Source organism: Thamnophis elegans, chromosome 16 (assembly GCF_009769535.1).
Source record: "Thamnophis elegans isolate rThaEle1 chromosome 16, rThaEle1.pri, whole genome shotgun sequence".
NCBI lineage: Eukaryota > Metazoa > Chordata > Lepidosauria > Squamata > Colubridae > Thamnophis > Thamnophis elegans.
Genome location: NC_045556.1, coordinates 5,861,310 through 5,874,064, shown reverse-complemented (window position 1 = coordinate 5,874,064; position 12,755 = coordinate 5,861,310). Strand labels below are relative to the sequence as shown.

Below are 12,755 nucleotides of genomic sequence, written 5' to 3'. Positions count from 1 at the left end.
ATTCCCTCCTCACTCCAGGAGAAGGATACTGCAAAATCTCCATTCCCTCCTCACTCCAGGGGAAGGATACTGTGAAATCTCCATTCCCTCCTCACTCCAGGGGAAGGATACTGCAAAATCTCCATTCCCTCCTCACTCCAGGGGAAGGATAGTGCAAAATTTCCATTCCCACCACTCCAGGGGAAGGATACTGCGAAATCTCCATTCCCACCACTCCAGGGGAAGGATACTGTGAAATCTCCATTCCCTCCTCACTCCAGGGGAAGGATACTGCAAAATCTCTATTCCCTCCTCACTCTGGGGGAAGGATACTGCAAAATCTCCATTCCCTCTTGATCAGCTGGGACTCGGGAGGCAGAGAATAGATGGGGGCGGGGCCAGTCAGAGATGGTATTTACGGGTTCTCTGAACCTGTTAGAACCAGCTGGATACCACCTCTGCATTGCACACGTGCACGAGCAAAGCGAATGCTCAGCGAAACGGTTGCTACGCGGTTCAAATCCCACCACTGGCCGGGAAGCTGCTTAGAAAGCGGGGAAGAAGTAAAAAAGGAGAGTTTTTTGAGGCTGCTGCAGAGGAATTGGACGGAAAGGAAATAAATAATAAACCAGACATCGGGAAATAAGTAATGCTAAGCAGATGCCAGGAGGCATCTCTCCGACTTTGAGGTTCCAGCCTTAAATAAACACGGTTCAGAAGAAAAGCGCTTTGAAGGGTGGAGGCAGCATATAAGCCCAGGAGGTCTTGGTGGTGACAGTTTATCATCCTAGAATTCTTTGTGTGTGTCTGTGTGTGTGTGGTTGTGGTGGTTGAAAAAGTTCAAAGGAGGAAATGTGTCACTTACTGGCCCAATTTGTGGCTTCCCTTTTAATTATCCTCCCTTTGAGTCTCTCAAACACCCCCTCCCTCCCCCCGACTTCGTAAGAGGAAAGAAGAACTTCAGAAAAGGAAACCGTTGGTCCGGCAGAGTGTTGGAAGGAGAATATTTTTTTGTGCATTGGGGATTTTATTTCTACACGATCCTAGGCTGCTTTAAGACATCCACTTACTTTTAAAATAGATATGTGTGCCGGATGTTCCTTTTCACCCCCCATCTTAAAAATAAAGGGCTAGCTAACAAGAGTTGAGGGGGACTGTGACTTTGGATGGTGAATTCTGGGGCAGCAGAAGAGTGGGAAGACATAGGAAGTCCCCCCCCATCAGAATAGAAGCTATAATGGTGTGATTTAGGTTCCTCCCTCCCTCTCCCTCTCCCTCCCTCCCTCTCCGTTTGTCTCCATTCATCTCCATCCATAATCTACCCCTATTCATCTCTCTTTCTCTGTATCCATCCATCCATCCATCTTCATCCATAATCTACCTCTATCCATCTCTCTCTTTTCATCCATCCATCCATTCAAACATCCATCCATCTTCATTCATAATCTACCTCTATCCATCTCTCTCCATCCCTCCATCCCTCCCTCCATCCATCTCCATCCATAATCTATCTCAATCCATCTCTCTTTCTCTGTATCCATCCATCCAACATCATCCATAATCTACCTTTATCCATCTCTCCATCCATCCATCCCTCCATCCATAATCTACCTCTATCCATCTCTCTTTCTTTGTATCCATCCATCCAACTTCATCCATAATCTACTTCTATCCATCTCTTTCTCTATATCCATCCATCCAACATCATCCATAATCTACCTTTATCCATCTTTCCATCCATCCATCCCGCCATCCATCTCCATCCATAATCTACCTCTCTCCATCTCTCTTTCTCTGTATCCATCCATCCATCCACCCATCCATCCATCCATCCATCCATCCATCCATCTTTATCCATAATCTAACTTTATCCATAAATCCATAATCTACCTCTATCCATCTCTCTTTCTCTGTATCCATCCATCCAACTTCATCCATAATCTACCTCTATCCATCTCTATCCATCCATCCATCTCTATCCATAATGTACCTCTATCCATCTCTTTCTATCTATCTATCCATCCATCCATCCATCTTCTTCCATAATTACCTCTATCCATCTCCCCATCCCTCCATCCCTCCATCCATCCATCTCCATCCATAATCTATCTCTGTCTCTCCCCACCCCATTAGTCAATTCCTCTATCTTAGTCAATATCACACAACCATTAACCAGCGGAGCAGGAAGGGGGTGGTGGTGGAAAGCTAGTTTGTCAAAACATGCTTATTCTGAAAAACCTTCCTCATCTTCAATAGATCCCCACTCTGCTTTGCGACGTGAGATGGCGTAAGGTGTGTTTCCTTTTCTGTGTAAATCACAATGCATGAACTTGGAGAAACACGACATTCAACAAACAAAGCAGTTTAAATTCCCTGAGTCATTGACATGACGGTTAGGTAGTCAGATGATATCCCGTTTCCATTTTTTTTTCATCATATCATGATTATTTATTGACTTAAATATAGAGAGAAATTTACCTATCTATCTATCGGTTTATAGATCTCTCTCGCTGCAGCTCCTTCTCCTCCTCCTCCTCCTTCCGCCCAGCCCACCCTTCCCTCTGCTGGTCCTCAGTTCTTCTGATTGATTTTCTGCTTGTTCGAAATATAAGGGAGAATAGTCTGAGTACTTTTGTCCGACACTGTTTGAGTGCTGCTATTGCGTGTCACCTTCCGCAGTTGGCTGCTACCAAGGTGAGGGGACCGCCGCATTGCCGTCTTGGCCACTAACGCCCCCTTCGGAGTTGCCTCGTTGGGCTCTTCCGGAGGGTCGTCCGGAAGGGGCCCGCTGTCCGCCTCCTCATCGTCATCATCGCAGCACAAAGCATGGTAGAGGACTTTGTCACTAAAACGCACCCGCTCCCTGGTGCCCGGCGTCCTCTGATGGTGAGGTTTGTGACTTGGTATGGAGCTGAACGCTTCCTCGCTGGAAGAGTCTGGGGTTTCAATCCGGGGTCCGTTGTAGAGCAACACGCCGCCGTTCATCAGCTGGTAATCGGGTTGATGCCCCGGCGGCTGTTGGGATTGTGACTGTTGCTGCTCCGAACCATCTCCCGAATCGGAAGGGGTGGAGGCCTCGAGGAAGGAGCAGAATTCCCAGCTGTCAGAAAGGATGTCTGAGGTCATGAAATCCAGGTGCCCAAGGTCAAATAGGCCTCCACCTTTCTCGCTGCTGGAGGTGCTGCTCACCGTGGTGGTCGTCCAATCGTCAGGCTCCAGCTCAAACTCGAAGTCTGCGGTCAGCTTGTCAATCTGGCTGACCACCTAGAGGGCAGAGAGAAAGGGGAGGTTGTTAAAGGCAGAATATCATGGGGTGACTCCATAGACAACGTTTTTCACCTGCTCTAAGTCCATTTCAACGCAGCCTCCATGTAGGGTTGGCAACTCACGGCTCTGGGGCCGCATGTGGCTGTTTCATCCCTCTGCTGTGGCTCCCTGTCGCCGGTCGGGAAAAGGAAAAAAAAGGGTGCCATGTTAGGAGGAACCTGTGGGGGAACTGGACTTCTGGTTGGTAGAGCAAAAAGGACACCATGCTAGGAAGAGACTCTATGGTGGGGGAACTGGACTTCTGGTTGGTAGAGCAAATAGGACGCCATGCTAGGAGGAGACTCTATGGTGGTGGCAACCAGATTTCCGGTTGGCAAAGGAAAAAGAACTATGTACTAGGAAGAGACTCTATGGTGGGGGAACTGGACTTCTAGTCAGCAGAGGAAAAAGGACGCCATGCTAGGAGGAGACTCTATGGTGGGGGAACTGGACTTCCGGTCAGCTCCAGAATTAACAGGGGGCTTCCATTTAGGACCTTTGTGGTTCTTTGTTTAAGGTTGCCGATCCCCGACGTAGGGTAACTCAACGGACAGATTCCTCAATGACCTTCTGCAAGGTTGGGACTTCAAATCAATTGAATGTCATCTATTCAATTCCAAACAACCACCAGAAACTTTGGACCAAAATTCTTCTCGTTGCCAGCCAACTGGCTAACAGCCCTTTCGGCTGGGCCTCACAGGGCCTGTAGTTCAATCTGTTCAAAGGGAAGGGGCATCAGGTTGGAGGAAGCTCATTTAATTAAAGAAGGCCCATCTTCAGGCTTAAAAATCAAATCAAGTCTTCAACATAAGCACTAACAGGGCCTCTAGAAAAAGCATCCGACTCTTTCTCTATTCCCTCCATTTAAACTATTTAGTTTTGGATAGGTAGGGTTAAGGTGATGGCCCAGAAACTAGGATATAGAAGTTCTAGTGTTGCCTTAGGTATGAAAGCCAGCTGGGTGACTTTGGGACAATCACCAGGAGATGGAGAGTTCTAGTTTGCTTTAGGTATGAAAGCCACCTGGGTGACTTAGGACCAATCACCAGGAGACAGGGAGTTCTAGTCCTGCCTTAGATATGAAAGCCAGATGGGTGACTTTGGATCAACCACCAGAAGATGGAGAACTCTAGTCCTGCCTTAGGCATAAATGTTGGCTGGGTGACTTTGGGACAATCACCAGGAGATGGAGAGTTCTAGCCCTGCCTTAGGTATGAAAGCCACCTGGGTGACTTAGGACCAATCACCAGGAGATGGAGAGCTCTAGTCCTGCCTTAGGCATTAATGTTGGCTGGGTGACTTTGGGACAATCACCAGGAGATGGAGAGTTCTAGTTTGCTTTAGGTATGAAAGCCACCTGGGTGACTTAGGACCAATCACCAGGAGACAGGGAGTTCTAGTCCTGCCTTAGATATGAAAGCCAGATGGGTGACTTTGGATCAACCACCAGAAGATGGAGAACTCTAGTCCTGCCTTAGGCATAAATGTTGGCTGGGTGACTTTGGGACAATCACCAGGAGATGGAGAGTTCTAGCCCTGCCTTAGGTATGAAAGCCACCTGGGTGACTTAGGACCAATCACCAGGAGATGGAGAGCTCTAGTCCTGCCTTAGGCATTAATGTTGGCTGGGTGACTTTGGGACAATCACCAGGAGATGGAGAGTTCTAGTTTGCTTTAGATATGAAAGCCACCTGGGTGACTTTGGGACAATCACCAGGAGATGGAGAGTTCTAGTTTGCTTTAGATATGAAAGCCACCTGGGTGACTTAGGACCAATCACCAGGAAATGGAGAGCTCTAGTCCCACCTTAGGCACGAAAGCCAGCTGGGTGACCTAGGAAACAGTCTTTCTTTGCCCAACCCATCATGCAGGAAAAATAGGAAGAGGAAGGAACATGTTCACCGCCTTGAGTTCCTTTTTTTAGTAATAAAGGCCAGATAAAAATCAAATAAAAATATAAATAAATAAAAGAAAATGCCTTTAAATATGTTGGGATCACAACACCCAGTTTTATCATCAGAGAACATGGCACTGTAGTCCTATCACCTCTGAGGACATCTAGAGGGCATCTCAAAAACATGACCTTCCCTTGATGCACATCTCTTTTTTTTAATCCCTGCGAGGTGGAGTCCAGACAACTGAATGGAACAGAGTGATTACTGGCTGGATGCCATTCCTGTTGCCAATGCGGAGTTTTGTTCAGCAGATAAATTCTCATTGTGCCCAGAGAGAAATATCTGCCCTCTACTTAGGATTGAACTCACAGCCTCCTCATTGTGAGGCGAGAGCCCAACCTCTATGCCACCGCACCACTCACCTTCCCAGCCTTGATTCATGGCCATTATTCCATCACTTTTCCTCATCCCCTTACGAGGGATGACTTAAAGCCACACCAACCTTGGGAGTTTCTCACCATCCTTCTTCTGCTCTGCCCAGCATCTGGCGACCATGGGAGATGCGAAGTCACGCAGAGCTGATTGCTTTTTAGAGCAGGAGTTAAGCTTTCGACAATCGCTTTGAGCCTACCCAGACCAAATTCATTTTGACCGTGAAGAATTTCTTTTGGGGAAAATCTTGTACGCTTTCAAGAGGAGAGCAGAAAATATGCCTCCAACCTCAACATCACGGCTTTGCTCTCTTCTTTAACAAAGTGAAAGGGGAAGGGGTGGCACCATGCTGGCACAAAGGAATGGGCATGGCAAAGGTTTTCAGTGAAAGGAGGGGAATAAAAGCAATATATTTCAGACATTGGCTTATTAGGACGTGATGCTTTAAGAGGCAATGTCTCTTCATCAAGAATAGAATAAGGAATAGAATAGAATAGAATAGGGAATGGAATGGAATAGAATAAGTTATAGAGTAGAGTAGAGTAGAATGGAATAGAATAGAATAGAATAAGGAATAGAATAAGGAATAGAATAAGGAATAGAATAAGGAATAGAATAAGGAATAGAATAAGGAATAGAATAGAATAGGGAATGGAATAGAATAGAATAAGGAATAGAATAGGGAATGGAAGGAATAGAATAGAATAAGGAATAGAATAGGGAATGGAATGGAATAGAATAAAATAAGGAATAGAATAGGGAATAGAATAGGGAATGGAATAGAATAGGGAATGGAATAGAATAGGGAATGGAATGAATAGAATAGAATAGAATAAGGAATAGAATAGAATAAGGAATAGAATAGAATAAGGAATAGAATAGAATAAGGAATAGAATAGAATAGGGAATGGAATAGAATAGAATAAGGAATAGAATAGAATAAGGAATAGAATAAAATACAATAGGGAATGGAATAGAATAGAAAAAAGAATAGAATAGAATAAGGTATAGAGTAGAGTAGAATAGAATAGAATAGAATAGGATAGAATAACAGAAGGGATCTTGGAGGTCTTCAAGCCCAACCCCCTGCTTAGGCAGGAAACCCTACACCACTTCAGAAAAATGGATATCCAACATCTTCTTAAAAACATTCACAACTTCTGGAGGCAAACCATTCCTCTGATTAATTATTCTGTCAGAAAATTTCTCCTCACTTCTAAGTTGCTTCTCTCCTTGATGAGTTTCCACCCATTGCTTCTTGTCCTTCCCTCAGGTGCCTTGGAGAATAGCTTGACTCCCTCTTCTTTGTGGCAACCCCTGAGATATTGGAAGTCTGCTATCATGTCTCCCCTGGTCCTTCTTTTCATTAAACTAGACATACCCAGTTCCTGCAACCGTTCTTCATATGTATTAGCCTTTATTTAGAAGAGAATCTTTTTTTAAAAATGAAGGGGGTGAGGGGGGGAGATCAATCTTGATGTTAATAGTTGTCAACGTAGAATGCCAAGCTTCCAATAACTGATTCCTTTTCTTCTTTCTATTTGTTTGTCTGTTTTTAATAAAAAAAGGTGCTGTGGGTTGCTACAAAATGAAGAGAGAGAGAGAGAGAGAGTTGAAAGAAAAGTCACAGCGTATCACTTTCTGCTCCACCACGGAGAATATAGTTACGCAATTAACTGAACCATCAGAGAGAATTTAAATGATAGCTGCAGAAGTCAAGACAAGCTACGGGGGCCTCGTACGAAGAGATAAAACGCAGCTCTCCTCTAACAGGGAGAGCTGAACGATTTTGTAAGGAGGGGATGACCTAATCATCGTTGTTATTGGCGAGGAAACTTCACATTAATACCAACAGAAGAGAATTCTCTTCACGTATTCACGCTCACATGTTAAGATAAACCTCAGTCATATCTTCAGGTTCAAATATTAAAGTCAATATGTTGAGATTCTGGAGAAAGTGCAGAGAAGAGCAACAAGGATGATTAGGGAAGGCTAAAACGTAGGAAGAACGGTTGCTGGAACTGGGTATTCTGGTCTTGTGAAAAGACCAACTTAGCAGTGGCATGATAATATTTGAGGGGCTGCCACACAGGGGAGGAGTCAACCCTATTCTCCAAACCACCTGAAGACAAGATAAGAAACAATGGATGGAACCTAACCAAGGAGCGAAGCAACCTAGAACTAAGGAGAAATTTCCTGACAGGGAGAACCATTAATCTGTGGAACAACTTGCCTCCGGAAGTTGTAAGTGCTCCAACACTGGAGGTTTTAAAGAAGAGATTGGACAGTCGTTTGTCTGAAATGGTGTGGGGTCTCCTGCCTGAGCAGGGGGTTGGACTAGAAGACCTCCAAGGTGCCTTCCAACTCTTTTATTCTGTTAAATCTGTCCCACAGACAGTCTCTATTTTCCCCCCACCCAAGTGGTCCGTGGTCCTGAAACATAAGTATGATTTCAGATTAAATTCTTGTGGATCAGAATAGCGAGTCCAATGTCCCCCTTACCCAACACCCAGAGAGTGGGAAGACAAAAGAACACACACACACACACACACACACACACACACACAATTTGCAGCTGGATCTGTGAGGTCTGTCAAAATCTTACCATGGACTCAACTCTTGTGTCTACCCGTAGAAATATCTACACAAAAATAAGCGATTAGAGGAGGAAGTCCATAAAAAAAGAGCCATATTTCCGAATGTGGCATTCACAAAGAGGCTTCTCTGGAAAGCCTTGCATTTTAACACCGCATACATTAGAGGGATTTATTTAAAGCAAGAAGTACCTTTTAACACGGCTGTTTAAAGGGAACCTTCTACCATATGTGGCGGAAGTGCCCCAAAGCTAGGAAGTTTTTGGCTTAAAATAAAGGAACGGTTGGAAGAAATTGCAGAACAAAAGATCGAATTGAAACCGGAATTATTCCTCCTAGACATATTAGGCAGAAATAGGTGTAAAAAAATTCAATATATATAATTCTAGACTAACGGAAACTAGAATAGTCTTTGCTTAAAATTGGGAACAGAATAATATCCCCTCAGATGCAATGATAATATGAAAGGTACTTAAGTGTGCAGAGGTGGATAGGTTGACCATTGAACTGAAAGACAGAGAAGAATTGGAGTATTATAAAGTTTGGAGTACATGGTGTAAATGGCTAGAGGATAAACCCATGATGGCAAACCTATGGCATGCATGCCAGAGGTGGCACACAGATCCCTCTCTGTGGGCACATGCACCATCGCCAACTGGTCTTCTGGGCTCTGGAATTCACATGGGCACTGGCCAGCTGGTCTTTGTGAATGACGGAGCGCCGAAAAATGGCCCGAAAATGGCCCGAAAAACAGCCTGAAAATGACCCAGAATATGCCCCCCAAAACAGCTAAAAAATTGGCATGTGTGTGCTGGTTTTCGGGTTTCTGGTGCATTTACATGCAAACACATATGCACGCATGTTCCATTTCGGGCACTCGGGGTTGAAAAGGTTCACCATCACTGGGATAGATGTAAAACTACTGCATAAGAAGGAGGTAATATCTACAATAATACGACAATACTGTATCTATTTGTAAATATTATTACAATCTAAATGACTCTAATATAGAAGAGTGAACTATAGAAGTAGAACTTATGTAAATATGAACGAGATGAACGATACCGATACGGAAACGCTGTACTGAGTGGAAATTTGTCTTTTGTTTTTTTAAAGTTTAAATACGTTTAATAAAACTTTTTTTCTAAAAAAAAAAGAAGAAAGGCTGTTTAAAAGCGGTTCTCACGGGAACGCAGGTTGCCCCCCCAATAGACGCACTCAAATATGCCGTTCTGCCTATTAATGAAGGTCAGAAGTGACAGATTATTTTAATGAATCTTAAGAACAATCCCAGGGAGAATTCATTGCGTTAAAGCCACGACCGTCAACCCAAGTTAGAAGGAAGAAACAACCAGAGAAGTGATTTCAGAAGGGATTCATTCACACTTCCATGTCAACGCAAGGGTGATATTCCCTGCACGGGATGGAATGGAGGTGGTGGTGGGGAGAGAGAGAGAGACTCAAAATCTTTTGCTGGAATAAATCTCTTTTTTAGTGCCGCAGTCATCTTGGGTTTTTCTGCAGCACTGAAACAGCAGATGGCAGATAAAAATTAGCCAAATGTCAGTCTGTGAAAAGTATAGATCAACTCAAAAGGCATGAAACAATTCCGCGGAAAAGGGTCTGAATAACAAAGGAAGGTCTTGACCGAAATCCTACAAGGAAATTGAAAATATCGGCAAAGGCAAGAGGCTTGTTTTGAAGGCAAAGGTTGCCCATTAAGAATATTAAAAACACTTTTGGTGAACAAAGAGTTCGGGCTACCTTTACAAAAGGTGACGGATATCAGAAAGATACCATGTCCAGGTTCCACCACAAAACCGCGCTCGACTAAACCACGCTTGACTAAACCGCGCCCGACTAAACCGCGTCACTGACGTCATCAACAGGGCGACAACAGCGCGGAGACAGAAGCACGCTGTAAACCCTAAACCTAAAATTAACCCCTAAACCTAACCCTTAACCTAACCCTAACCCTAACCCTAACCCTAGCCCTAACCCTAACCCTAACCCTAACCCTTACCTTAAGTTGAATTGGTTTGCTTTCAAAGCGCTATTTAAAGTGCCCTTCTTCTCCGTGCTGGCTGTTGTCGCCCTGTTGATGACGTCAGCGATGTGGTTTAATCGGGCACGGCTTAGTCGAGCGCGGTTTTGAAACATTATTTGTTTGTTTATTCAGTTCTTCTCTCACCAGGCAATTTACAAATTTACTGTAACTTGCAGGCAAAAACAAAATGCATGACGCCATCTTTCTTTCCCTCTGTCCTGTATATATAAACAAAGGTCCATGTTCCTGACCTTCTCAATTACTTATCAGCTGAGCCTGTATCCTGTTGGCAGATGTCTTCTAATCAAAGGTGGTTTCCACTTTTGTTTTCTTATTTTTTTTTTTTTTTTTTTTTTTTTTTTCATATATATCTTTTATTTCATTTTCATTTTCATTTTATACAATCACTTATATACTGTGCATAAAAAAAAAAGAAAAAAGGAAAAAAAAAAAACCCCACATAACACTTCATTCCCCCATACACCCTCTCTTCTCCCCCTCCAACTTTCCTTTCACCCCTCCAGCATTCCCCTCTTCTACTTCCCTACCCCCTCAGACATCTCCCCCTCCCTCCATTTCACCCTCCATACATTCCCTCTCACTCCCTCTTTACTTCTCCCTTCTCTTTCCCTCTTCTCCTCACTTTGGTGTATCCATACAATTCAATTTGTTTTTTACAATAAAAGTAGAAAAAGAAAAAAGAAAAAAAAAAAAAAGAAAAACGAGCCGCAGTACACAAGTGAATTCTTATTGTTCTAAGGATTGAAACTGTAATTCCACCCTCCCCCCTCCCCCCTATAATCCCCCCTCCCTAACCCCCTTACGGCTTCGCAGGTCCCATGCCCGGCTTAATTCTTTAACAAGCATTTGAGTATAATAAGGCCAGCTAACTTTAAAATTAAAAAAATAAAATAAAAGTAAAGCCAAAAAGAAAAAGGAAAAATAGTAGAAAATAAGAAATAAACAACACCCACACTCACACACAAAAAGAAGAAAGAAACAAAAAGGGTCAATAAACCCACTACGTTAACACAGCTTCCCATTATCTGTAAATCTTAAACAATGTGACTCATTCCAAATTTCGATTATTTTGCTACTTGCAGGGTATCAAACTGTATTAGAGCCAGGTAAGTTGATCAATTAGAATTCCCCAACTAAAAGTCTCCTTGCTTTGTCTATCTATTCAGACCTTTAATTTATCTCTTTTTTATCCAAATATCCAAACCTTTCTATAACACCATTAAACTCAAATACTTCTTTCATTTTTCATTTCCAACACCTCCCTTTCTATCCTTACCCACCTCCACATATAAATTTTTTACCTTCCACCCTGCCTTTATCCATATCCACATACATATTTTATCCACATTCATTGCTCCTCCCATGTTTACTCCACTTTCCTGAAGATTCTCCGACCAGTCTTTCTTAACTTTATATTGATATAGCAACTCAAACAAACATCAGCTTGCGTTCTAGCCCCAGGTAATCTAATTAAACTTTCGCTGCCCTTCCCTCTCCCACGCACCTCCCAACTCCGTTCGTCCCAAACCGCAACTCAAAAAGATCACAATTTCCGCTCTCCTCGCCTAAGAAAATAGTTCATGCACAATTTGAGTTAGAGTTCAGACAAAACTTCTGTACAATATATGTCCACAATCAGCAACGCTTCTTTCAGTCTCCATGTCTCATCATCGATATGCCACTTTTCCATTTTATCCCAGACAGAAATCATAAAACTTTAAAAACATCGCTTAGTCTTTATTCTTTAGTCTTCTGCCCTTCCGGAAGAGAAAAACAACACCCTCCACCTTGTAGCCACGTGTCTCGCTGTTTGTCTTCTCCTTCTCCTTGCCTCTCCCCAGATCCGGATGAATCAGGAAGTCCCGCCTTCAGGGTCTCGTAGTAAAATTTTCGGGCTTCACAGACGGAGTTAATGCGGTGTTTTTGATTGCCAAATGTAACTGTAATACCAGCTGGGACTTCCCATTTGTATGGAATCTGAGAATTTCTGAGTTCTTCGGTTAAGAAAGCGTACTGTCTTCTTGTTCTTAATATTTGAAATGGTATCTCTTTAAAAACAATCAAGTCCTCCCCATCAATTATCAACCTCTTTCCGTAAAGCCTCTGTATTATCTCATTTCTAGATTCCCTTGTAGTAAAGTATATTATTATATCCCTCGGAAGCTGTCGCTGTTTTGCTACCCAGGAATTCTGGCGGTAAATTCTTTGAATCTGCCAATCAAAGTTAAGTCCCGGACTTCCCACCAAGCGACTGAAAGCCTCAAAGAATGTCTGTTTCAAATTCTCCTGTTGGTTTTCACGCAGTCCTCTAACTCGTATGGCAAAGGCAGCCTTGTTATAATTTATCATGACAAGTTCTTTTTGGGCAGATTCAATTTCCTGTTCTAACGTTTGGATTTTTGATATCAGATTAAGGTTAGCTTCTTCCAAAAGTTCCAATTTGTCCTCTGTTTCAGCAATATAATCTGTCATGACTGTCAT

The 12,755-nt window shown here is 43.2% G+C and overlaps 1 protein-coding gene across 1 annotated transcript in view; it reads right to left on the bottom strand.

Annotated features, from left to right (window-relative positions):
- Positions 1-2,550: 2,550 nt before the first annotated feature.
- The window catches only part of INSYN1 (inhibitory synaptic factor 1), a 63,393-nt gene continuing 53,188 nt past the window's right edge, over positions 2,551-12,755 (bottom strand). The window contains exon 2 of the mRNA XM_032233120.1: positions 2,551-3,243. Coding sequence (XP_032089011.1) covers positions 2,551-3,243 — 693 coding nt within the window. The remainder of the gene's footprint in view (positions 3,244-12,755) is intronic.